The sequence below is a fragment of the Podarcis cretensis genome, assembly GCF_951804945.1.
Source record: "Podarcis cretensis genome assembly, chromosome: 14".
Taxonomy (NCBI): Eukaryota; Metazoa; Chordata; class Lepidosauria; order Squamata; family Lacertidae; genus Podarcis; species Podarcis cretensis.
Genome location: NC_137183.1, coordinates 32,845,865 through 32,872,689, shown reverse-complemented (window position 1 = coordinate 32,872,689; position 26,825 = coordinate 32,845,865). Strand labels below are relative to the sequence as shown.

Here is a 26,825-nt window from a genome sequence, read left to right as displayed (position 1 = left end):
TTGAGGTTGTGTTTAGCACGTATCGAGAGCCTGAGATTTAATGCATTGCACCAGTACTGCATCTGATGAAATAGACTCTAGCCCCCAAAAAGTTATGCTGCAATAAATTTACTGATCTTTCAAGGCCCTTCAAGGCTTGCTTGGTTTTGCTGTGAACCTACTGTATGTATGCACTTCTGAAAACACTCATCTTCCTTTTGACTCATGCTTCAATTCATGCTTATGCGCATTTCATACCAATTAAGTTGTGGTCACTCCATTAGGTCCAGGAGTTCCAGACTCTGACAGAGGCTCAAAAAACTGCCCTAAAATGGCACCTTCTTCTAGAACGAAGCAAAATTTATTTTAAAGTAAGTATAGAAATAAGGAAATACACACCTAAATGAGCACCATTCTCCATGACAACCCTCACCCTATTAACATCTTCTGAGGAATCCATTATGAAGTTTCTTTTAGTGAATCAAGAACTGAGATTTGAAAAAGGCGTTTTCTATGATTGCCATTAATATAGACCAGTTTATCCAGCAAGTTCTGCAGGAGGCAACACCAACCAACTTTGGAGGGGCAGGTGGGGGAAATGTCAGCTTGTACATTTTCTGGTAGATAATAGATTTCTGTATGTAACTGCTCATCCAAGTGGATGAAGTTAAAAGTAACTAGTGTGTGTGTGCACCAAGATTTTCCGTGAGAAAACAAGGTCAGAAGGACTAATAGCCCTCACCTGCCCATCTTCTCCTTCAAACTGCCACTGCACAACATAATATGTAGTTCTAACTTTATATAAAATTGCATTATCTTCTTGCAAACTGTATTTTTTGGAGAAGTATTTTTTTTTTTTAAAAAATCTAATTTACTTCTATAGGTTATTATTTCGCCCAATTCACGAACTGGACTGAGAGTTAGTTTGCTTTCTTGCAAACTAGCAGATCCTGTGGAGGCCAGTCAAAACCTGCCTGGAAAAGACCTACCTTGCCCAGCTTCAGAACAGTTGGAAGGAGTCTAAGTTGTTGTAATATGGTGAATTTACATCTGGGGGGGTGCATTGAATTCTCATTGCAAAGATGCTAGAAAGTGTGCTTTATCATTCATGTTTTAAAACTGTGTACTATCGTTTAAGGAAGAGTTTACCTTAGTCCATCCTTCACCAAATTGGTGTCCAGCTTCCATCAGTTGGAACTGATGAGAGACCTAGTCCAAAACATGGTGGATTTACAAGGCTGGCAAAGGCAGACTTAGTCTGACTCAAGAGACCTAGATATACTATCTACATTCTTTTTAAAACAAAGTTTTCATTCCATGTATAACATATTTGAAGAAAAATATACTTATGAAATTTAATTTTTTTCTGCGAGCCTATTTCTTTCAATTTTATATTAGATGAAAAGCAGGAACTGTGTTCTGTGGGATTTCAGACAAAATAAGATTAAGTACATTGAACACTATAAATGCCAAGTTTTTTTATTTCACAGACAACAGTCACATGATACAGTGTGTCTGAAATTTATTGAGGCAAGTAGATAGAAGTTTTGTTTTGTTTACACCTTAGTATACAGTTGCATCAGACTTCATTACAAAATATATTCTAAATTTCACCATATTTCCATTTTGTATGTGTATATTTTAATATAATTTTCCCTGTTGAACTCTATAAAAGCAGTCTAGTCTGGTAGAAAAGAATAATTATTACATTCTTTGGCTGCGCTTTTCAGAAAGGCCACACTTAGTTTATAAGAAAGGCTACACAATCGTTTATGATGACAAGTATAAGCCACAGTGAGTATAAGCTTGCACGTTCCCCCCCTCTTCCTATGGCACGTCCTTCAATAATTTGGAAGCTTTCACTTTCAAACCATAGTTTAGTGTGTTGTCTGAACCACATGTTAATGTTAACTATTGTTTGTTTTTTTAAAAAACCAGCTTCATAACCTATGGTCTGGAGTTTGCTTTGTTCAACAAACCATAGTTAAGATTAACCAGTTTTGGGGGGTCTGCAGTTAATCTAAACTGAAAGTGAACTACTTGCTGCTGCGCCAGAACCAAAGAGGAGAGCAAAGAGTGTACAAGCCTGAGGCTTGTTGTGACTTGTCCTTCTTATGCTAGGGCTTAGTGTGATGCCTGAACACTGTGAATATATTAAATGCCCATCAAGATGTGCTCTCAGCCCTTCTCTCACTCTGTCTGTCAATGTGGAAGAAGCTAGAACCTGAATGAGGGGAAAGCCAATTTTACTTGGTTGCTATATAAGGAGAATCTAAGCTCCCAGTCTCTCCTGTCCCACAGGAAAGGAATGGTTTAGTGTCCCTTTGTTCTACAGTTTGAATCTGCTCTTAAGGTAAAAGGAAACATCCCCTATAAAGGCCGGCATTTCTGCCGAACTACTTGAAACCGCATGCTCACCACCCCCTGGATCCCAGCTTCTATTTCATCATTCTCTTGCAAAGCAGAAACCCCTTTTGGAGTTCCTGTTAGGATGACATCCCCTTCTTCCAGTGTGACAATACCACTGATGTAGCTGATGATGTAGGGGATAGAGAAGATCATGTCTGATGTATCTCCTTCTTGTCGCATCTCCCCATTTACCTTTAGCCAGATCTTCAACTGGTGTGGATCTGGGACTTTCTCTTTGGGCACAAAGTCACTGACTGGACAGGAGGTATTGAACCCTTTGGCCATTGTCCAAGGAAGCCCTTTCTTCTTGCATTCTTCTTGGGTATCCCTGGCTGTCATGTCCAAGCAGAGGGCATAGCCTGCCACATGGTCCATTGCTGTTTTCTGGGAAACTGCCTGGGCTCTCTTCCCGATCACCACCCCAAGTTCCACTTCATGGTGCAGCTTATTACAGTAGTAGGGCTGGATGATGGGAGAGCCTTCCCTGACATAGGCAGATGATGGCTTGAGAAAGAAGAGCGGCTCAGTTGGGAGGGTGTTCTTTAGCTCTTTGGCATGCTCTGTATAATTCCTCCCCACACAGATTATGTTCTTGCCCCACTCCCAGAACCTGGCCAAAGGCTTTGAAGAAGTCATTTCCCCCTCTCGGTAATTATACTTCTGCAGGACAATGAGCTCTGAGTGGGGCAGCTAGAACTTTGCTGCAACAGACGCAATTTCTTCACTTCAATCTGGCTGCTTGGTTCTCAGCTTGGGGAGAAAAATAAAACAAAGATCTGTGGGTAAAACTCATACATTTCCTTCCCATTCAGCTTCTTTTGCTACCAGAAATTCTCAATACAGCTGTCAAGCCCATTCTTTGTACTTTCACAATGCATTAGCCTCATTCACACATAATACTAAGCCAAACTATAGTTTAGCATGAACGAGCAAGGATGCAGTCCACAGTGAGAAAATCCTGGCCACTTAGCTACTTCCCCAACATACTACCTAAGACATGGTGTGGCTTATTAGCATGACATCCGAACCCAGGCTTGTGGTGTTTCCCTCAAACAATCCATGAGCAGTTGGCAAAAAATACATTGGTTACAGCTCATGGTTTGCTTGAAGCAAGACAAATCATCATCCCAGGTTCAAACATTACACAAAGCTATGGCATGAAAGGAACAGGAGGAGCAAGGCAGGCACGATTTTCTCACTGCACCAGCACACTTGCTCATTCACATCATAGCTTAGCAAATCAGACTGTAATAATCACTAGTAGATTGTAAGTGCGGGAACATGGGTGAAAGCTTGGGACTCCCTGTTTTATGGCTGCCCAGCTCAGATTCCTGTCACCTGGCATCAGTTTGTCAGTCACAGATCCTAAACAAGGCAAGTAGTCAGAACTAGAACATCTCCAAATATAACAGCCATTATTTGGGGGGTGGGGTGGGGCGGCAGGCCTTTTGTTGGGGGGGGCAGGACCACAGTTTGCTATGTATTTTTATTGATTTTTATTTATGGGGGGGCAGCTGCCCCTCCCTGTCCCCACTTCACTACACCCATGTATAATAGTCACAATAAGAAAGAAAAAAATCTGTCCCTCGAGTCCCACTGCCCACACAGTTGGCTAAGATTTTGTGCATTCTGCCCCTTCTCAAATGCACTTTCTAATTATTTTAAATGTGCCAGGCTGACTCCAGGCCCTGAAATATTCTGGGTGTTTGGGCAAGCCTTGTTTCATCACCTAAGAGGTCTACTTCCCTAAACAGTGCACTCTGCGTGCGCTCAAAGACTCTTTATTTCTGTTGTTATACCCTAACAAGGCCTAGCTCAACCATTTACCCTTTGCCTCCTCCGCCGTCAGATACTTCTGCAAGGGCGGTCTCATTTTCTAAGCGAGAGTCGCCCGCTGCAACCTTGCTTACCTTTCAGAGTCACACATCCCTAAAGGAAAAGAGCCGCCACTCCACTGCGCCCGTCTCGCCTTTTTTGCAAGGACGCCAGCCTGTCCTCCAATCGTATAAACGCCCCGCCCGGCTCAGAGTCCGGGGAAGCGATTGGCTGCCTGAGACGGGTCAGGGGCCAAAGGGAAAGGGGCTGGAAGGCATCTGCACCAAACAGATCGCCCGGCCGGTGCTTGTGTAAGGGGGCGCGGAGGGTGCCTGGTTGCAGCCTCCGCCTTGGACCATGGTCTGCGGGGGCGGAGGGAGGATCGGCGCCGCTGCCGCAGCCGCTGTGTTGTTCTTGGGGCTCCGATCGGGTAAGTGGAGCCGCAGCAGAAGGAAGCGTCGCCTCCCCTTAACATTGCAGGGTTTGGAGCGCCGTTATCTTGTTAAAAGTTATTATTGAAAAAGCGCCTTTTTCGGTGAGGATCCTCTTGCAGCTGCTCTTGGACGTGTCCTTTATTGGAGGGGGAATCTTGCGCTCTGCGGACACCCCTAGCTCGCCAAAGCCGCTCGTTTTCCTTCTGGTCGCCCGCAAAGCACGAATTGCAAACTGCATGAAATCTCTTGCATGACACTCGGCTTTTAAATGATGAGTTAAAAAATAAGTTAGTCTTCACTGTAAGGCAGGAGACCTTCAAACCTCTTCAGACCCGCGCCCCCCCTCCTAAACCCAGTCTGGAATATGGACACACTTTCTCTGGACATATTTACAGTGCGCGCATACTGGTATCTATTTATAGCTATTCCTTTTCGTTGGGAATTGTCTTTTTGTGGGTGCGGAGGCTTCAGATCTCTGAGAATCTGTGCGACCTGGACGAAGTAGAAATCCCCCCTTGAGCGTTATCTATAACACTTCGACGAATATAGAACGTGTATAGCATACAGCAGGCATCCCCAACCTCGGCCCTCCAAATGTTTTGGGACTACAATTCCTATCATCCCTGACCACTGGGCCGAGTTTGGGAGTGCCTGGTATACAGTGTAGACACACACGCATTCTCTCTCCTTTCTTCCACCTTCTCTTTCATTTTATTATACGTAGCAAAAGTCGTGTCGCTGGTGCAATGACGTTTGAGTGAGACTGACCCACAAGTTGCTAAATGTGTTGGCGGTGGGGGGCGGTCAGCAGCTGAAGGCCCCTGAGGCCATATTCACTTCCAAACTCGCAAGGGCTTAAGTTACCAGCCTCAATAGACACAGGGTGGCGAGTTGTTGAACAGGAATTAGCTCAGCCTTGTTTCTCAACTGGGTGGCGCTGTGGATTAAACCACAGAGCCTAGGACTTGCTGATCAGAAGGTCGGCGGTTCGAATCCCCGCAATGGGGTGAGCTCCCGTTGCTCGGTCCCTGCTCCTGCCAACCTACCAGTTCGAAAACATGTCAGAGTGCAAGTAGATAAATAGTGGGAAGGTAAACGGCGTTTCTGTGCACTGCTCTGGTTCGCCAGAAGCGGCTTAGTCATGCTGGCCACATGACCCGGAAGCTGTACGCCGGCTCCCTCAGCTAATAAAGCGAGATGAGCACCACAACCCCAGAGTCGGCCACGACTGGACCTAATGGTCAGGGGTCCCTTTACCTTTATTTCTCAACCAGGTGTCCTCCAGTTGTTTTGGACTACAACTCCCATCAGCCCCATACAGCAAGCACATAGGATACCATGGCTGATGGGAACACAGCCATGCTTGGCTGGGGCTGATGGGAGTTGTAGTGTAAAACAGCTGAAGGGCAGCAGATTTGGGTAAAACTGCAACAAGGCATCTCCAAGCCTGAGTGAAAATGAGCTGCAACGAAATTGGATGGGCTTTCTTGTCTTACCACTCAAAAAGTCTGAAACTGTGTTTTGACATTAAACAAAACTTTCTCTGGTGTCTCTTGATTGTATGGGCATGCATGACATCTCATCAAGCTGTCATCTGTGAAATATTAAATGCCATTTCACATTATGTCTCAAATGCTATGATTACGTGCCAGCTATCAAATATTCCTGGCTTCTACATACTATTGCATGTTTGCAATTGGACAGTGTCTATTGCATGTTAGCCTCTAAATGTTGTCAAGTACCATAGGTACTTAATATCTGGATAATATTCAACAGCAAATTTCATAAAAGAGAATTTTGAAAAGGAAACTAATTTCAGTTCTACTTCTGGAAGATATTAAATATGGAGGAGAAGAGCAAAGTAGGTTTAAGGAGACAAGTGGATGCTTACAAAGTGCTTTGTAGAATAGTGGAGCTATTTCTCAGGGTGGGGGCACATGCCTGTATCCTGAAGTAAGGAATCGGTTATCATCTTACAGTTTGATAAACAAAATCTGCTGTACATTGTAAGATGGAAAGGTAGCTCTAATATTTTCCTTTTTATTGAATTTGGGAATGTGGAACTCACCGTGTGCTCTGTTCTTCTTCTTTGGCAATCACTCATAGCTGACTAAGATTGTCTTCCATGAATATGGTCTTAACAGTGTGTCCATAAGTGACTGTGGAGGCCATTTCTGGATCCACATGTCCTTTCCACAGTGGGGACTTAGGTTTCCCGATGAGAGTTGATCACAGTGAGGATTTTCCAAACGTTCCTTCCTCTTAGCTCCTTTTTCCCTTTCATCCTGAGTCTGTGCTTCTTCAAAGTCTTTGATGTCTTTGGTAGAGGCTATTCTCCAATTGGAGTGCTTGCAGGCCAGTGTTTGCAGGTGTGCTCTTTTACTGTAACACAGACCACATAGTACATGATACAACAAGGAGTTCATGTGAACTTCCAGTAGCAAAATTGCACCAGAGAAGAGACAGACTTGGTTAAAATGAGGCAAAGTCTTTTAAAAATATATTTATTTATTTATTATTTATTAGATACTGTATTTTTTGCTCTATAAGACTCACTTTTTCCCTCCTAAAAAGTAATGGGAAATGTGTGTGCGTCTTATGGAGCAAATGCAGGCTGCAAAGCTATCCCAGAAGCCAGAACAGCAAGAGGGATTGCTGCTTTCACTGCGCAGCGATCCCTCTTGCTGTTCTGGCTTCTGAGATTCAGATTTTTTTTCCTCTTGTTTTCCTCCTCCAAAAACTAGATGCGTCTTGTGGTCTGGTGCGTCTTATATAACGAAAAATACGGTAGTTTTTAAAAAAATTCACTTGATTGTAAAAAGAACCCTTCAAAGTAATTTACAAAAAAACCACAAGAAAATTATCAACATGTAAAATTAACAATAACCATTTGAAACTCCCAGGAAGTTAAAATAACAATAGGCTAAATACAGATAAAAACTTGCATCAACTTTCTAAACATCTGGGTAAGCATGTCTAAACAATAATGTTTTTGGTAGGGGCCAAAAAAAATACAGTGAAGGTGCCAGCCTGATATCTTTAGGCAGGGAGGTCCAAAGTGTAGGTGCTGCCACACCAAAAAATCAAGTTCCCATGAATATTGAGTTCAAATGATGTTCATGTTAGTTTCAGCTTAACATCATGAAGCTGTTTGTGGTAGTTTTCCCTTTGAGACTGAAAATTACCACAATCCTGTAGTCTGGGATTAGGAAACTAGAAGGGAAGGATCTGGGTTTTTTTCCACCAGTTTGAGTACAAGTCGGTGGGGTTTTTGGAGGTGGTGATGGCAATGGCTGACAGGGTCAATCCAACTTGAAATGTGGATTGAACTCCCCCAGCCAGTTTGTGGAGTTGTACACAGAAGCAGCCAAAGCTATGAGCTATCTGACTTGCATCAGACTTAATCAATGCATTTGATACTACTGGCAGCATATTACAATTAAAACATCTAAAATAAGTTATACTTAAAAAACATCTAAAGCAGTTAAAAACATTCTTCTAACCGGTGATCTCAAGGTTGCCAGAAACTGCATTCTCCAGCTGCCAAATTCCTGGGTAAATGGGAATGTTTTCAAATCCCTCCTGAAAGTTAGTAATGATGGAGATGGACACACCTTACTAGGAAGGGCATTCCACAACCAGGGAACCACCACTGAAAAGGCTCTAGTGGCGATGACACCACCAAATTATTATAATTTAAAAAGTACAGTAGTAGTAGTAGTATAATAATATTAGATTAGTACCCCACCCATGTGACTGGGTTTCCCCCATTCTTTGGATGAGGCTGCTTCCTCTTTAACCCCAGTGTATTCCCAGTCAGTGCATTCCCAGTGCTAAAAGAATGTGCAAGGTGAATAGGCAAACTCTGAGTTGCTATTAAGCTCCCTTCAACCTGCCACTGTACAAAAAAGGAACCTCGGCTTTAAAAATCCTAGCTCATTTCGCACTCCTGGTTATCCACCCTCCCAATGCTTTGTTTTTTAATAATCACTTTCGTTTCTTTTTCCATGGCGCCTTTCACTTTCAGATTTGCTGGCCAGGCCCCATGAGTTTCTGCTCTTGTTTGCCAACCGTGTGATTGACCATCTCCCTAAGACTTTCATAAAGGCTTAACCACCCCACTCAGCTTCTCTAGAACAGAGAACTAGGAGTGTGGGAGATACCCCAGGGAAATAGGGCCCCCCCAACCCTACCCCTTGGTACATCTTTGCGGTAAGCCAGACTTGCTGACAACACAAACAGTGATAATCGCTGACAGCAGTGCTGGGTGGGTGGAGCTCAGCCTAGCTGAGCCATCTGCACAGCTGGATTGTGGAGGTTGTAGGTGTTGAAACAGCCTTCCTAGAGTCTAGACTCTATACAGAGCTTGGGTAGCTCTGTGATGGCTTGAAGACTCAAGAGTCCTGCAGGTCACAGGAAGAAAGGAAGGATCCTTCATCATTGCACTCCACTGCTTGTGTGCTTTAAGGCAAGTTTGTAAATAATCCTTGTTTTATGGGAGCCTGTGGTAGAATTGTCTCCAAATAATATAACTGTGTTATAGGAGCTGTAAGTTTAAGGACCTGCACGAGCTTGCTCTTTCCACCTTCTTCCTTGTGTGTCATATCTTTTCATATTCTCAGTCTGATATCAGGGGCCATTGTAGTACTGATTTTTCTATGCTGATTTGGGAGCCCCTTTTTTGGCTCAAAAGGGCAGGGTGTAAAAATGCCGTACGTAATTAAAATAAATAAACTTCCAGGCAGGGAAAAACCTGCAATCTGGGTCACTGATGACTGTGTCCTGTCGAGATTTGTGTGGACCAGTAACTCTTGCTAGCTTAAATGCTGCTTTGAGGACCCCTGAATAGTGAGGTTCAAGGCACCCCTCTAGACTCAGGGAAGTGTATGGCAGAATCAGGGAACAACGTGCATTTATGTGGAGGTCTGTGGCTCAGTAAGTAAGTCACTTGCTTTGCATGCAGAAGGTCCCAGGTTCAATCCCTGGCGATTCAAGGTAAGGTTTGGAAAGACCCCCTTGTCTGAATCCCACGAAAAACCACTTCTAGTTAGTGTAAATCAGGGATAGACAGACTTCAGTGTTTTTACTGGGATTTCCCCCCAAAGCTCTGCTGAGAGACAGGATTCCTCCCTCCATTGACTGCCAGATGGCAGCAGCCATTCCACCAGGCTGTAGCGGATGAGCATAGCTGTCAACTTTCAGATTTGAAAATAAGGGATCAGCAGCCTCGAAAATAAGGAATCAGCAGCCTCACCTGTTCTGGGGACAGTCTATGGGATATCTAACAATCCGGGATAGCAGCAGGAAGCAGCGGGAAACGGCGCTGGAATAAGGGAATTTCCCACAAAAAAAGAGAAGGTTGACAGCTATGTGGATGAGGTGGGGGAGAGAAAGGAAGCAGGGTGGTTATCGGACTACAACTCCCATCAGCCGTCTTTGGCATTGCTGCCTGCTCAGCCTACTGGGAGTCTAGCGACATCCGGAGAGGTCCACAAGTTCCCCCACCCTTGCTTGGAGTGGACCACCCTTCTCTTCTGTCTCAGCTCCGCTTCCTTCCCATTTGCCAAATGGGAATAATGCTGTTGCTTTAACAGGGTTATTGTAAGGATATTAATAATGTGTGTGTAGCCATTTGAAAAGCTTCTCTGTTTGTATCTGTTTAATTTAATTACTTTTTTCCATTGGGCAAGGCAGTTTCTCTCGTGAATTAAAAAAATTACAACCGGAGAAGCAAGTCTCTTTGTGGGGAGACAAACGGGTTCTTCCGCTTACTGAGAGGCACTGCTGTACACTTTTGAAGGGACTTGGAGATGACTCAGCATAGCATGTAACGATGACTTTGGGAAATGAGGTCACCTCATTTATTTATTTTTACTTTAAACTATTGATGCTGCGCCTCTTGGTGGCTGCTCTAGTGTAGATTGCATTTTTCTGGAGAAGTGATCGTCCATTAAGTTTGAAGCATTAGTATGACAGAATGTAGGAAATGGCCTTAGCTGACAGGTTCAAGCAGCGGTTCCCAAACTTTTGGAGACCATTGCCCCCTTGGTCCCACAAGTTCACCTCTAGTGCCCCCTACCCTATAAAAAGCATTATTCAAAATAGCCATTTGTACAGCTTATTAAGGAAGACAACGGCACAATAAAATATGAAACAGTAACAATTAACTGCATATTTATTCAAAAAATACATATATGCAAATATTTATATATGCTCTGACCTAATCTTGTAACTAAAAAAATAATATTTACTAATGAAAGTGTAAGGCTGAAGGAAGTTTATAGCATAAATTTAGCCACTTACCACACGTGCATAGACCTTCACCTACCACAGAGGTGTGGTAACTAAATTATAACAAAATCAATAAGGTAAAGGTAAAGGTACCCCTGCCCGTACGGGCCAGTCTTGACAGACTCTGGGGTTGTGCGCCCATCTCACTTAAGAGGCCAGGGGCCAGCGCTGTCCGGAGACACTTCCGGGTCACGTGGCCAGCGTGACATCGCTGCTCTGGCGAGCCAGAGCCGCACACGGAAACGCCGTTTACCTTCCCGCTGGTAAGCGGTCCCTATTTATCTACTTGCACCCGGAGGTGCTTTCGAACTGCTAGGTTGGCAGGCGCTGGGACCGAGCAGCGGGAGCGCACCCCGCCGCAGGGATTCGAACCGCCGACCTTTCGATCGGCAAGTCCTAGGCGCTGAGGCTTTAACCCACAGCGCCACCTGCGTCCCTGCAACAAAATCAATAGCTGTTACCAATAATTGGCTATCTTGTACTTGTGAATCTCAGAATCATAAATACAAACAATTGTGATCAAAGGAAATAGCTTTGAAAGCAATAAGAACAGTAAAACTTCTAATATGAAGCGAGGAAGGTGTTTCACTTGGGGTCCAGCCTGGTCAGTTGTAAATACCATACTTTTCCGTGAATAAGACTATGTTTTTTTCTTTCAAAATCATTCAAAAAAGTGTGGGGCGTCTTATACATGGGTAGTGCATAGGGTGGACTTTTATTTGGTTGCTACTGCGGCTGTCAGCGGCTATTGTATGTGTTATTGGTTGGTGCGTCAGTGGTTGTTGCTGATTGGCTGATGATCCAGCAGTTGGGTGGTTGATTTGCAGCTTTTGAAAACTGCGCAAAAAAAGCTCAACAACTCTTTTGCCAATCTCCCCCTGTTTTCTTAAATTTGAGACCCCCAAAATAGGCGTATTATACATGGAGGCGTCCTATAGACAGAAAAGTACGGTAAGTGATCAAGGTGCTTAGAGGGACCCCCTGCTGCCTCCTTTTCTCTTAGCACCACCCTAGGTAATCCCACCCCCAAGACCAGATGGACCAATGGCCAGACTTGGTGCAAAGCAGCTTCTTAAGGCCCTTCCTGCCTATCTGTTGACTGTTTAACTGTCACCCTCCCCAAAATTCTCTCCCCCACTAGCTAAACTGCTCTTTCATTGGTGCATTGGAATATTTCACCAGTCTCCGCCCAGAGCATCGTGGGCGCCACCCCCCCCCCAATACACACATTTGCCTTCACTGCTGGACCCACTGTCTGTCCTAAAATTTGTCCTTCTTCTTAATCTCCTGAAGGTTTGCCGCAATTTCGCACCAGCTTCCTCCACACCGAGTTTGAAAGCAGAGCGTCCAAGGTCATCTCACAAGCCAGCATGAAGGTGGAGCTGCTCCCGGCCCTCACAGACAATTACATGTACCTGCTCATTGACGAGGACACCAAGGAGGCTGCGATAGTTGACCCTGTGCAGCCCCAGAAGGTACCTCTGCCCTTTCTGGGTTTACAAGCTTTGGAAAACACAGTTTAGATGATCAGATCCACACTTGCGGAGTTGGTCAGTGTACACAGTGCCGAGCTAAATGGATCCAATCCTCTTAACTCTGTATGAAGCAGCTACTTATGTTCCTAAAGAGAAGGGCCGTAACTCATTGCTTAAGAGCATCTGCTTTGTATGCAGAAGGTCCTTGTTATCTCCAGGAAAGGTTAGGAATGTCCCCTGGTAGAAACCCTGGAAAGCTGCTGCCAGTCGGTGTGGGCGTCTAGGTGGGGCTCCCCTTATGCTTGATCTGGAAGCTGCAGTTAGTGCAGAATGCTGCAGCACAATTGCTGACAGGAGTGAGGCGTTGTCAGCGTATAACACCTGTGCTCAGAGATCTGCACTGGTTGCTGATTTGCTACCGAGACAAGTTCAAGGTTTTTTTATTAGGCTATAACACCCTTAATAACTTGGGACCAGTTTACCTATGAGATCACTTTATCCAATATGTGCCCACTTGACCACTGCAGATGGCAGAATTGGCACTCTTGCAAGGACCGCATAATAACTGTTTCACATTTGTAAGAACTCAGTTGTTTAGTGTGGCAGCACCTATACTTTGGAACTCCCTGCCTATTGATAACAAGCAGGCTCCTTCACTGTATTCTTTTTAGCACCTGCTGAAAATATTATTGTTTAAACAAGCCTACTCAGATGTTTAGAAAGTTGATGTGAGTTTTCATTTGTTTCAGTCTATTGCTGTTTTAACTTTTTGTATGTTTTCAATTATTGCTATAAATTTTTAGTCATAATTTTATTGTTTTGTCTTTTTTTGTAAACTGCTTTGAGGTGGGTTTTTTCCCCCCCTACCATCAAGTTTAAAGTATCACATGCATTAACTATACTCAAAAGAAGGAAATGTATTTGCTTTTTTCCAACCCATATAAGGAAACTGCTGGTGTTCCTAGTATTTCCTTTTACAGGGACTCCTTATGTCCAAATAGGCATCTAAATGAGATTGACCTTAATAAGCCATGGTTTTGAAGATAGGCCACATTCGCACCATCCATTTAAAGCACCATGATACCACTTTCAACAGTCATTTGAAAGAATTGTGGGACTTGTCATTTGCTAAGGGTTCTGATAGGATTCTCCTCTCGCCCTCCCACAGCTGCAATTCCCATATTTCCCTGGGAAGAGGGGCTAATCGTTCAACTATTCTATGAATTGTTGCTCTTCGAAGGGATTCCCTAGCAATTCTTGGCACCCTTAATAAACTACAGCTCCCAGGATTATTTGGGGGAAGACATGACTGTAAACAACAGTGCTTTTAATGGATGGCGTGAATGTAGCCACAGAAAGTGTTGTGAAATCAACAGTAACAAGAAAATCTGATGAGCTATGCGGAACTGGCCAAATTGACATATAAATTGTGTGACAAGGACAATTGTGACTTCAGGGAAGATTTACAAATTATCTAAAAAGACAACAAAATGATTTGGACTCCTTGGCAGGTTTTGAATAAACATCCATAAATTTATTAGTAGAACATATGACAGATAAGTCAAGGATATGTACAATTTTATAACATGCAGAGAACAATATGTGCAAAGAAATCAGAGAGGGGAGCTGAGGGAAGTCCTTGGGGGGGGGAATAATGTAATTGGTTATTTAGACTGATAATTTGGTAAGTTGAAAGTGTTTAATAATTTTTTTAAAAAAAGTGTTGTGGAATCTTCAGGCCATTCAGCAAGGGATGGGGATGGGGGCATTTGTCCTTCCAGCCTTGCAGTACATGTCTCTTAGCCTCCTTAAGGACTCACAGAATCCACATAAGCCACAAAGCTGGTTGTGACTCAAATAGATTTTGTGAAAAGGTAAATATCTTTCCTCTTCCTCCTGTGTCTGTAGGTTGTGGATGCAGTCAGAAAGCATGGAGTGAAACTGACCACTGTTCTTACTACGCATCACCACTGGTAACCCTTTTGTGTTATATGATTTAAATAAAGGAAAGGTCTTGTGCTTCAGTGATGTACCGTATTTTTTGCACCATAACACTCCCTTTTTTCCTCCTAGAAAGTAAGGGGAAATGTCTGTGCGTGTTATGGAGCGAATGCCTGCGGGGGGTGGGGATCTGCTGCAGTCGTGAGCAGAGGATCCATGGTTCCCCTTCCTTCCCTCCTCCGTGGTTACAAAGCATGGATCCACATGGATCCTCAGGATTTTTGCATTGGGCTACTCCCATGGCATTTCAACCAGCTTCAGTTTTGTTTGGAAATCAAATTTAAGGTCTATGAGGGGGCATCATTTAACTCACTGTCAGATCACATGTCTGTGGCCACAGCATGAACCACAAAAATCATATATCCACTATTTTGTTTAGAATATTTTTTTTTCTTGTTTTCCTCCTCTAAAAACTACGTGCGTGTCATGGTCTGGTGTATGTTATAGAGTGAAAAATACGGGTATGTACTGTTCAGCTTCATGCTGTGGGAGGCTGCCATGGTATACTTTAGTGGTTCCGAAACCTTTTTGGGCCATGGCCCCGTTGATTCCATAAACATATCCCCAGTGCTCCCTACTGTATAAAAAGCATTATTCAGAATAGCGGTTTGTACTACACACTAAAGAAGATGGTAAAACAATGAAATTCAAAATAGTATCCATTAATTGCACATTCATTCAGAATCTAGTTAGAACTATTTAGTTTAATTAATTCAACAAAACCCTGCGACCCAACTGCCTCTCAGCACGTCCTTACACACACACACACACACACACGCACACACACACACACACACAGAGTAATCTCACTGCCCACTCCAAATTTCAATCAGTTTCATTCCTGTTCATTTCCAGTCAAGACACTTTTTAATTTCTCCCCCCCCCAAAAAAAAATTTTTTTAAACAACAACATTGACAAGTCAGTACTTCCCATGGCATTTCAACCAGCTTCAGTTTTGTTTGGAAATCAAATTTAAGGTCTATGAGAGGGCATCATTTAATTTTAACACCACAATGGCCTTAATAATTGTATCTTGAAGTCAAGAAGGACTTCCTCCTCTTAATCGAATTGCCTTGACGCATCTCCCTTTATCTCTTCCCCTGAGCCTCTTTTCTTTGTGTGCCTCTCTTGTGTGAAACAGGATGAGCTCCTTGCTGTAAAGTCACTGTGGTGCTCACTATCCAGGCCAGGCCAAGGCATTTTGCTGCCTGAGGTGAAACAGCAACACCCAACAACCTGCTTCCAAGTCAAGGTGTAGAATACCCAAGTCTGACCAAGGCCACATTTATATCATACATTTAAAGCACTTATGATGCCACTTTGAACAGTCATGGCTTCCCCCAAAGAATTCTGGGAGTGGTAGTTCGCTATGGGAAATTGTTAAGCCACTCTGGAAATGGTAGCCTGGTACGCGTTTCCGTGTGCGGCTCTGGCTCTGGCTCTGGCCAGAGCAGCGATGTCACGCTGGCCACGTGACCCGGAAGTGTCTCCGGACAGCGCTGGCCCCTGGCCTCTTAAGTGAGATGGGCGCACAACCCCAGAGTCTGTCAAGACTGGCCCGTACGGGCAGGGGTACCTTTACCTAACAACTCTCAGCACCCTTAAAAATTCATTGGGTGAAGCCATGGCTTTTTAAAGTGGTGTCATAGTCCTTTAAATGTACAGAGTGAATGCGGCCCTAGTTATTTTGTCCAGAAAATTCCACAAGCACCTTTACCTGGGAATAAAAAATACAGTGACTGTTGTCTAAGTAAGTTCTACTAATAATAGCCCCATTGCAATTAATGGACCTATATTAATTATGTTGATTAATTTCAACCAAATGATAAATTAAAAAGTAAGAATTTGCTGTCATTTCATGATACCTCAAATTGGCTGCCACACTCAGCCCAGTGATAGAGCCAGCCCCTACACACATTACAGTGTTTGTGTCCTGTGCGCCAGTATGGTACCCACACCAATTTTTGCCACACCTACATGCAGCCCCCCCCCCCAGGGTTGTCCATGGGTGGATGCAGGCCCTTGGACCATTGCCCCACCCCCGTAGCCACCCCTGGACTACAGGATGAGGCCATTAGTTCCATTTTTTTTAAAAAAAGGACCAATGTCTTAACTTTAAAGAAAAGCAGGATTCAGGCCGTTTGCTTGATGCGCGTTGTAAGAGACTGCCTCTTGTGTGTTTTGCTCCAAAGTCTGACCATTTTGACCTTCTAGGGACCACGCTGGTGGCAATGAGAAACTTGTAAAGATGGAGCCGGGGTTACAAGTGTACGGGGGAGATAGCAGGGTTGGAGCCTTGACCCAGAAAGTCTCTCATCTTATGTCATTTCAGGTAAAAAGAAAGAAACGGGGGAAATACGTTTGCCCAAAACATCCTCTGAAATCATGTGTTCCGTTTGAGCACTGAGGCACAAGAAGGCCCTGGAGCATGGCAATTGCGTTCTTGTCACCGTTTCCTCCCCACACAAATGTCCTTTGCACGTGGCAGCTCTCTGCTTGTGGAAGATGGACTTCCTGACCTGAAATTCCTGTTTTTTGTTTGGTTTGTCTTTTTTGCTTAAGCACAGGAACACATAATGCACAGTTGCAGTGCTGGCTCAGAATGGCCCTTTTCACCTGCCACAAGCATGGAGCTATCACGAGGAAGGAGAGGTTTGGGGGGGAAGCTTCCTCCTTAAGCAGGGTGACTCCCTGGCCATTTGGCCTGTTTGAAGACGGGGGGCAAACACCCTGTGGCACCAGGTGCCTCCCATGGGAGTCATGTGATGCACCAGAAGTGCCACAGAGTTTCCACCCCTCTGATTTTGGCCCTGTATTGCCCATAAAACAAGCAGATGTGCGCAGTGCAAATGAGAAGACACACAGTCTGTTGCCACATCAGCCTCTTGACAAAGACTTCGTGTGAACAAAGGCCTTCTCTAAGCGCTAATGTCACAGCCTCCCAGCAGCTTTTGCCCAGGAGGTGTTCTCAAGCAGTGGTTGACCGTTTAGGGCATCTGGGAGAAGCAACGAGGAGGTCCTGTCATCCTTAAGAGGCTGCCATGTCAACTATCCCAGAGGTGGCCTTCATCACAGGGGCGGCTAACCCATGGTCTTCCAGAGGTTGCTGGACTCTTCATCGTCCCTGACCATTGGCCATGCTAGCTGGGGCTGGTTAGAACTGGAGTCCAACAAAAATATCTGGAGGGACACAGGTTAGCCTCCCGTGCTTTACAGGGTAGATAGAGCGATAACTTGAACTAGATCTACTTTTGCAATGGTCAGGGATGGGAAATCTGCTGCCCTCCAGTCCTTGCTGGACTCCAACGTCCATCACTCCCCACTTTCAGCCATGTGGGCTGCTGGTAGTTGGGGTCCAATGTCATGTTCCCCAGCCCAGATGCAGGCTTTGTGGAGTATCGCAGACCTCTCCAGTGGGGGAAATGGACACATCTCACTGGCTTCAAATACTGGTTACTTGCACAAGCATTTTTGGTAGCTGGGGGCTTAGGGTTGTATCTGATGCTAGTCCTGCTCTGAGTAGACCCATTGAAGTTAATGAACATGGGCTAACATAGCTCCCTTAATCTCAGTGGGTCTAGTCTGAGTAAAACTCAGCTAAAGACAATCCTGAAGGTCAAACTAGATGTGATGTTAACCAGCTGATTGATCCTTGCCTACTTGCTTTCTTTTTTAAATTTGCTAAGTAGCTGGAGAAGGAGGTGGATCAAAGCTGCAGTGGAGGCCCGAGGGCAAGACCCTCCTCCACTGTACTGTGGTCTGGATTTACGGGGGGGGGGGGGAGGGACATAAGGGGTGCAACTGCTAAATACTAAAGAAAAAGCAAACCTTGGTGGAGGACCACTTGTGTGAGTAACATCACATCTAATGCAGCCTTTAATGGGTGATCTCATAGCCCGCCCACACAGGCGTTCATTGCCCTCTGTGGACAAAGCAAGCCTGATTTCCCCAGTCGCTGCATGTGGTGAGTTGTTGAAACTGTCAGACCCTTTCTCCTGTTGGAATAACCAAGGCCGCACAGCTGTCACGGGTGCTTCTTACAGCTGAGAATTAGTCAAGCTTCCCATATTGCCTGACAAAGAGTTCTGTGCAACCGAGAAGTGGGCGCAAGTCATGACTACTCAAAACACACAATACTAGACCATAGTCATTGGCTTGCATCAGTTTTTCCTCCTCATCCCCACCCCTCTGCTTCTCTTCACCCCTGTGGGTGTTACCAATCTGAGATTCGCCATGTTGGTGCGGAGCGGTCGTGCCCTTGGAGGGCAATTGTGGTTTATATGCCCCATTGCTTTCCCCCTCAATGACTTGAGCTTTTCCACCTTTTTTTAGGTTGGCTCTCTTAACGTGAAATGCCTCTCTACTCCCTGCCACACTTCTGGACACATTTGCTATTTTGTGACCAAGCCAAACAGCTCCGAGCCGCCTGCTGTGTTCACAGGTGAGGGTTTGGGGGCACTTCTTTTGTCTTGACCTCAGCAGCTTGAGCAACACGGGGGGGGGGGGGGGCGGGTTGCAACCTAACCCACCGCCCAAAGAGAGTGCAGGGATTGCCTTCATGAAAATATTATTAAAATGATATTGTAGAGTTGGAAAATATTCAGATAAGTGTAGTCAAAATGACCACGAGGGAAGGTTGCAGCATTTGGGGCTTTTATAAATTCATGTCCCTCCTCACTCACCTTTTCTCTGATTATGTATGGCATAGAAGAAATGGATAGAGAAAAGCTTTTCCCCTTCTGTCATAACACTTGAATTTGTGGACTTGTGATGAAGCTGAATGTTGGAAGATTCAGGACAAATGAAAGAAAAATCCTTCACGCAGCACAGAGTTAAGCCGTGGAACTTGCTCCCACCAGAGGCAGCAGTAGCAGCCAGCTTGGATGGCTTGGAAAGAGGATTGGGCAAATTCATGAAGGATGGAGCTATGAATGGCTCCTTGCCGCAATGGCTGTGCTCTGCTTCCATGCCTGCAGGCAGTATGTCCCTGAATACCAGCTGCTGTGAATTGCAGGTGGACAGAGTACTATTGCACTTTGATCCTGCTTGCAGGTTTCCTGCAGGTATCTGGCTGGCCACTGTGTTAGAGAATAAGATGCTAGAGTCGATGGGCCGCTGTTCTGATCGAGTTGACTCTTCCCATGCTCTTATGTGAAGATGTTCTCTCTGCCCTCCTGATGTCTTAATATAGCTTCACCCAATGCGTTTGTCTGGTTGGGTGTTGGCCACCCCACTGCCTTCATCTGGGTGTGACCAAACACGTTCAGCTGGTTACGTGTTGGTCAAAGCCTGTGATCTGCCACTTTGCTTCCTGAATCCAAGAACTGCCTTCTGCATCTTGACACATTTTCTCACTTCACAGCCCTTTTTCCAGTGTGCAAGTGTTACCCTGAACGGATCTGTCCGTCCCCCCCAACCTTCTAAATGTGGGTGCTCTATAGTGAGTGCGCCTTCACTTTGCTACCCCACCTTTAGAGTTTAAGATCCCATTCTCCAGGAAGATTGGTCTCATGGGTCCTCATATTTTGGGGCACATTTGGAAATCTAAGAAACTTACAGGAGCACCGTAAAAAAAATCCATTTTATTTTAATCCAGTAATATGCCATGAAAACTTAGGAGGAAATGGAACAGGGAAGGGATGAACGCTTGCAGGATGGAAGAACGGAGAGCAACCTCACGAAGCAATGGAGGGCCACATTCAATAGCATTTAGAGACTGCACACAGTTCTGGGTCTGCTGGTCACTCAGCTTCCCTCAAGTCATTATGCTGATTCTTTGTCACTCACTGTAAGCTTCTAGTCCCTATTGTTGAAGTTACTCACCTCTGCCTCAGCAGAATCTCCTTCCTGGTTTACCCTTTTCCACCATGGTGCTCCCAATTCTTGGTTCTTTAATGAGATCATTAAAGTGTGTTCATTCTCCTCTCTCTCTCCCTTCTCTAGGTGACACACTGTTTGTTGCAGGCTGCGGGAAGTTCTTTGAAGGAACCCCCGAGGAAATGTACAGAGCCCTTATTGAGATCTTGGGGCGACTCCCTCCAGAAACGGTACCACGCAAAGGCTCCCTGTTTGGGTCGGGTGTGTCTGTTCCATACTAAAGACAATTAACTTTGGTAACTGTGTTCGCTCTTGGAGGACTCTTGCCAGCCAGGCCAATCTACAGCTCCCAAAACTTTTTGAGGGAAGCAACAACAGATAAGCCAGGGGTGGCTAACCCCCCATTTTGTGGTCTGACCGGCAACAAGCACATTTTCCCATTCCCCTCCAAAAAATATCCCACAGATTCTGGTGGTGTTGGCAAAAATAAGGCACAGAGCTGAGGTTGGGAGCCCAGCACCCTGATGGGGAATACAGACGATGCCCTTTCTCTCCCTGGTCAATCGATTGATGATTTGATGCACAGGGGCAGAGGTGATACCCCGTTTCTCAGCTGATCTGTGCAGGTCAGTCGGTGTGTGAGAGAGAGATTGTGCAAGAGAGTGTGTGAGTTGATCACACCCACCACTGGCATGTGCCACCCCAAGAGTTAGCCAAGCATGAATGCAGCCCTGAGGCCAAAAGAAGGGTTAGTTACGTCCAAATGAAACAGATATAAAAAACAGAGCATCCAGTAGCCCCCACCCAGCTCTTGCATTGTCAAACCAGGAAGCAAAATAACCTTTTCCCAGGGAACGGTTAAAAGACAGACCTGGCCCTCATGTTAGGCAAAGCAATGGAAAAGTATGAATTGCCTCCCCATTGGGGCACTGGGCTGGCCAGAGAGGTTTTAATCCCTCTGCTCACCTCAGAGCCATCAGGTATATATTGTTGTGAGATGGGGGGGGAGTGGGCTGCATGCCGAGACCCCTCTAATTCCTGGAATAGCCAGGCTAACTTCCTGATAGCCTGGGTAATAGACCATTAAGGGAACAAAGGAAGTGGCTTGGCACCAGAGGAAAAATGGGTGGGCTCGCCTCCATCAACTGGCTGGCAAAGGGACAGAGTTGAGAGTAAAGTTATGTGAGCATCAAGCAAAGCAGCAAGGTGCCTGACCAAGATCATATGCTGACTGCTTCTTCCTTCAGCATGATGGTCTGCTGAAAAACTCAGAATTAGGCACAAAAAGCAGTTGCCTTGCAACTTAGGGGTGTGGGAAGCTGCCTTACACTGAGACAGAATCTGTGGTCCATACAGCTCAGTACTGTTGACACAGTACTCCAGCCCTCCAGGATTTCAGGCTGGGGACATTCCCAACCCTACCTGGAGATGTTGGGGTTTGAGCCTGAGACCTTCTGCACGCAAAGCTGTACCCCTGAGCCTTGTTCCTTTCCCTAAAAATACAGAAAGGTTCCAGCCCCCATGGCTCTGAACAAATGGCTGCTTTAAATAGGAAGCTGCATTCTACTGAGTCCTTCTACTTTCCCAGTCCTATTGAGGATTGAACTGGGGACCTTCTGCCTGCAAAGCAGATACTCTACCACTGAGCTACTGCCCTTCCTCAAGGCCTTCAGTGACTTTTAACTGCCTTCCTCTTCTTCCTTCCTTTCCAGAAAGTCTACTGTGGTCACGAATACACCATCAACAACTTAAAGTTTGCCCGGCATGTTGAGCCCAACAACAGCGCGATCCAGCGAAAACTCTCCTGGGCAAAGGCAAGATGGGCTTCTCATTCCTGGAGAGGAGAGCAGTCAGTGGGCAGCCTCTGTTCCCTTCCGCACCCCATGCCATTGGGACAGGCAGTTCCAGTTTGATTCCTTTACTCCGGCAGTGCTAGTCCAGGCCTGTAGCCAAAATGGGCAGGGGTGGGTTTTGCAGGGGTTGGAAGGGTGAGGGCTAATGACTCATAGGTGGGTGGGCATGGCAGGTAACTGAACATTGAGCAAACAATGCAAGTTCTAATGTCAACAGAACCTTTGTCAAATGGTATACTGTTTTTTCCAAAAGTGACGGCTGCCTGAGTGTCTTTGCTGGCTAGATCTCTGGAAGGCGGGAGCTGTTTTCCCATTTCTTTCACCTCCCTTAGAAAAAGGGTCAGGGGTTTAATGCTATTTTTCACCAGCAGCCTTGTACCCAGCCTAGCTTGGGAATCCCAAGAAACCAAAAGATCATTTTGATGAAATCACTATGTTAAAGACGACACTTTTTGAAAAATGCATTTCACCATCTTGATTCAAAATAGCGTCCAGTTGTATCCAAATGTAGACAAAAACCTGCACATTGATCTCAGGAATCATAATCAAAAACTTAGGTAAAAACTAGTTTTAAAAGGTTTGGGTCTGTCATCTTGGTTCAAAATGACATTCAGTTGTATCCAAACTTGGAGGAATATTGGAAGGTGGTGATGCTCCTTCACTGGAGGTTTTTAAAAAGAGCTTAATTAGCCATCTGTCAGGGATTCTTTAGCTATGATTCCTGCATTGCAGAGCATTAGCAATTCTATGATTTTATGAACACCTGCTCTTTGATCTCAGGCACCATCATGCAACATTTGGTTGGATACCTTAAATATCCAAATGCATCTTGAACAGATAGAGTAGTTTCCAAAATTTCTAGTGGATGAAAACTGAACATTCAGGATCAGTAGGTGTAGGCATATCCCAAAGCACTTTTGGATGTCTCCTTGCAGTGGGGTTGGACTCGATAAACCTTTGGATCCCTTCCAACTCTGCAATTTATGATTCCCCTAGGCAAAATACGATGGTGGGGAGCCGACCATCCCGTCGACCATTGGCGAAGAATTCACCTACAACCCGTTCATGAGAGTCAGGTAATTTGTGTTTGAGGATGACGCTTTGGGAAAGAGAAGGTGTGGGGAAAGGTATCCTGCATTCTGAGGAACTGCGGCTGTGGGTCCATGGCTTGAGTGGAACTGGTTTCGTGAGATGGGAGTGGTCAGTCTCTCTGAAAGCAAGAATCTTAATTTGCTGATGTCCTGCATCTAAGAACTATATTTGTCTATTTTTGAAAATTATACATTATTTTTAAGCAGGCACAGCGCTGGGATGGGGGAGTTGAAGTCCAGCGCCTTAATGAGTATGCAAAACAGCCCCATCCCAGGCATCACTTTGATCATTTGAGGAGCACAGAAGGGCAGGAAGCTCTTCCAGCTGTTGCAGAGGGGCTGTGTGTGTGCATGTGGCCCTTAGGTGGTTAGCCAAGGGTCAATGTGGCCCACAGGCCAAAAGAAAAGCTTGCCATACATACATGTGTTGAGTTGCTTCTTATGAGCCAGCTAAACAGGCAGTTTTTCACAACCTGGTGGTAGTTGCATCCATAAAGTCAGAATGAGTGTCCTGGACCCTCCATCTTCCTTCATTGTGCTTGTTGTCTGGTTGTGGCTTACAACAGTGTTGTGCATATGCAACACTGGGCGTGTCCATAATCGCATGCAACAGTCTCTAGGTAATATTAGTTTTCCAAAACTGTATGGATACTCGGAGTATAACCATTGAAATTAATGGACATGGCTAACTTAGGTCCATTTCTTTCAGTGGAAGAACTTTCTGAGTAGAATACCCATTGTATTTTTTACTCTCAGGTAGAGGTGCTTGTGGAATTCTCTGAACAAAATAACTTGGACCATATTCACACCATACATTTAAAGGGCCACTTCAAACAGTCATGGCTTCCCCCAAAGAATCCTGGGAGCAGCTGTTTGTTGAGCAGCATGGCTTGTCTGTCAGCCAGCATGCCTCTCCTCCAAATGAGCTGTGATTGGATTGGAAAGTTGTTAGGAAACTCCTCACAGAGCTACAGTTCCCAGCACCCTACCGTTGAAGCCATGACTGCTTAAAGTGGATCACAATTCTGTAAATGAATGGAGCAGATGGTGCCGTAGATATTCCATTTTCAACAAACCAAATAGCCTGTTATCTCCTGTCACCTACATGCGACATTTTCCTTCTTTTGGCAGGGAGCCGACAGTGCAGCAACATGCCAGGGAAGGAGACCCCATCCGGACAATGGGTGCCATCCGGAAAGAGAAGGACAACTTCAAAGTGCCAAAAGAGTGAAATCCCAGCCGCTTTCCTGCTCTCCACCACCCCCCCTTCTTCTTTTTTTTCCAAAGTTGATTTAGTTAAGGAAGATGAAGTTTCCCATTGCTCTGTTATGTTAAAAATAATTCATGTCTAAGGATCTTTTTTGTTTTTGTCTTAAAAGGAGGTGTAAACAAAGCACTTTGCTCTTATAGGAAATGTCCTATAAGCTATTTAAAAAATGTTTAAAATTTAATTTTTCTTGTATTCCTGTATTTGAACCACTGTGTAACAGTAAGTTTGTTTTTATTTTTTATTTTTTGAGGGGTGCATGGAACTTGGGAGAGGAGCGACCTGGTTGTTTCATAGGTTATCAGGACAAAATTCAGATCAACTTTTTGCCCTCGCTTGTTTTGACTTCTGGGGAAATGTTTGCACCCTCTGCCTCAGATTGAAAAGTGGATCTGTTCTAATTGTTTTTTTTTTGTTTGTTTTTTATTTTATCCATGCATCAGTTGCTTTGAAAACCCATTTTGTGAAAAATCCAGCTGGCTTTGTGAGGCTTGGAGCGAGCCTTCTTGATTTCACTCACATTCCCAGCATCCATTTAAAGCTCCCTTATCCCTCATGGCTTCCCTCAAAGAATCCTAGGAACTGTAGTTGGTTAAGGCTGCCCAGGGTTATTAGGAGACCCCTCGCAGCATCCTTAACTAACAATAGTTCCCAAGATTATTTGGGGGAAGCCATGGCTGTTAAAGTGGAAAAGGTATGGTTTAAAAATGTGGTATGGATCCCCACATTGGCAGCATAACAGTATCCATTTCCCTTCCCCCATCATCCTGAGTCGTTGGCCCTGCTTGGAGTCCAGTAACATCTGGGGGGGGGGGCACTGGTTCCCCATCCTAGGCCATGTCAGCATGGGAACAGCTTAGGGCACAACCGAAAATCTGGGTGGGGGAGAGGAATGTAGTGTTGGCTGCAGTTTTGTGGACTCTTCCATCTTGTAATGCCGCAGTTCTGCCACTTGGGGCAGATGAGGTGTAGAAGGGATGCTGAATGAGCACGCTTGAGTGTCCATGGAGAAACCCCTGTGCGGACATGCCTCTAGCTAGCCAGCTGAGAGTACAGCAAGATTGTGCCCCTGCTTTTGAAACAGCCATGGTACGTGCATGTTGTCCACGCTGAAGATTAGTTGTGTGCTGAGCCACCAGTGCAGACAGCGCAGCAGCAAAACATCAGCATGGAGCACGGCGGAAAATTGCCATTGGGGCAAATAACTAATCTGAACACATCTTTTTGGGCTGCATTGTTCTTTTGAATCTGGCATCCCTATCCAACTCTAATGAAAACCAGGATCAACAGATTACAGAGTCAAGAGAAGGTCTGACCACCCCCCTCTCCCCCATCTCTCTTTTCTAAAAGAAAGCTGTGTTTTTTGACAGTGGTATCGTTTTCTTTTGAGTGTGTCTACACTGCACTTTAAACAAAACAAAATCCCCAGACCTTTTAAAATGGGTGTGTCTCTCAGCCAAGAAACTCTGGGAACTGGAAGTTAGCTTGAGGAAGCAGGGGACACTTCTACACAGTGTACTACAGCTCCCAGAGTTCTTTGCAGGAAGAACCAGTGACAGTTAAAACGCCTTTGACAGCACTGTATACCTTTTTACGGCTCACGTTGGGGCCACGAAACCCCTCCAGATGGACAACCCACTTGCCAGCACCCCTCAAACCGCACCCCCTGTGTTCCTTGTTGATTCAGCTGACTCGTGTACATACCGACATATGTGTATATACAGAAAACTAATATATTGCTATAAAAGAGATGAACTACTAGGATCAGAGTTAAGAGGTGTCACCAGTAACAGGCCAACTCATTTTAAAGCTGTTGCAGCTTCCGAGACCCCTCCCAGAACCCATGGAATTGGGGTCTCGTGAAAGCAGTCTCAGTGCAGTATTGAGATTCCAAGAAGCCAGGAATGTTGTAAAAAACAGTGGAAGAAAAGAGTGTATTCCCCCCCCCCCACACACACACACATACACCAGGAACTATGGAACTGGGGATAATTTAGAGGTGAGGGGGTCTTGCCTGCCCCTTTCTAAAAGCCACTGTATAGTGGCTCCCCAATCTGGTACCCTCCATATGTTTTGGACCACAACTCCCATTGGTCCCAGGTGACAACTGATGGGAGTTGTGGTCCAAAATATCTGGAAGGCACCAAGCAGTCTGCTTTAGCTACTGCTGTGACTGTGTGCCCACCAGCCATGAGTGGCTGATTGGCGCTGCCACAGCAAGAGAAACTACGTAGACATGTTGCTCTTCTTTGCCCAGGAAGCATTAAAAAGAATGCTGCCATCTAGTGGTGTGGAGGTGTGCAGCTGCCTCAGGTGTAAGTTGTGTGGGAGCCTTTTATTCCAAATATTGACAATGGTGTTCTGCTCTGACAATAAACATCTCTTGCGCTAA

General features: G+C 45.2%; 3 protein-coding genes across 17 annotated transcripts in view; 2 read left to right on the top strand and 1 right to left on the bottom strand.

The window, feature by feature from the left end:
- MEIOB (meiosis specific with OB-fold) overlaps nucleotides 1-1,903 on the top strand; it is a 22,079-nt gene extending 20,176 nt beyond the window's left edge. For all 11 annotated transcript variants that reach the window (XM_079952585.1, XM_079952582.1, XM_079952592.1 and 8 more), the window contains exons 13-14: nucleotides 264-350; nucleotides 863-1,903. In XM_079952585.1, the coding sequence (XP_079808711.1) occupies nucleotides 264-350; nucleotides 863-1,003 (228 nt within the window). In that variant the 3' untranslated portion in view covers nucleotides 1,004-1,903. The remainder of the gene's footprint in view (nucleotides 1-263; nucleotides 351-862) is intronic.
- On the top strand, nucleotides 265-26,825 carry LOC307202538 (hydroxyacylglutathione hydrolase, mitochondrial). Of its 5 annotated transcripts, XR_013832924.1 has the most exons (10): nucleotides 4,471-4,633; nucleotides 12,222-12,403; nucleotides 14,312-14,376; nucleotides 16,620-16,737; nucleotides 18,738-18,846; nucleotides 20,349-20,452; nucleotides 21,935-22,036; nucleotides 23,072-23,151; nucleotides 24,298-26,490; nucleotides 26,551-26,825. XR_013832924.1 is itself a non-coding variant. In XM_079952625.1 (9 exons), the coding sequence occupies exons 2-9, from the start codon at nucleotides 12,299-12,301 to the stop codon at nucleotides 24,395-24,397; spliced, it is 783 nt and encodes a 260-aa protein (XP_079808751.1). In that variant the 5' UTR covers nucleotides 265-350; nucleotides 12,222-12,298; the 3' UTR covers nucleotides 24,398-26,825. The 5 variants fall into 5 exon arrangements, 4 of the variants coding, with proteins under 4 accessions (XP_079808751.1, XP_079808748.1, XP_079808749.1 ...); XM_079952625.1 differs by lacking the exon at nucleotides 4,471-4,633 and adding an exon at nucleotides 265-350 and having other exon boundaries at nucleotides 24,298-26,825; XM_079952622.1 differs by having other exon boundaries at nucleotides 24,298-26,825.
- Nucleotides 1,031-4,430, bottom strand: FAHD1 (fumarylacetoacetate hydrolase domain containing 1). The gene is made up of 2 exons (XM_079952657.1): nucleotides 4,299-4,430; nucleotides 1,031-3,138 (listed from the first exon to the last, which is right to left on the bottom strand). Exon 2 carries the CDS (start codon nucleotides 3,022-3,024, stop codon nucleotides 2,350-2,352), a length of 675 nt encoding a protein of 224 aa, XP_079808783.1. The 5' UTR covers nucleotides 3,025-3,138; nucleotides 4,299-4,430; the 3' UTR covers nucleotides 1,031-2,349.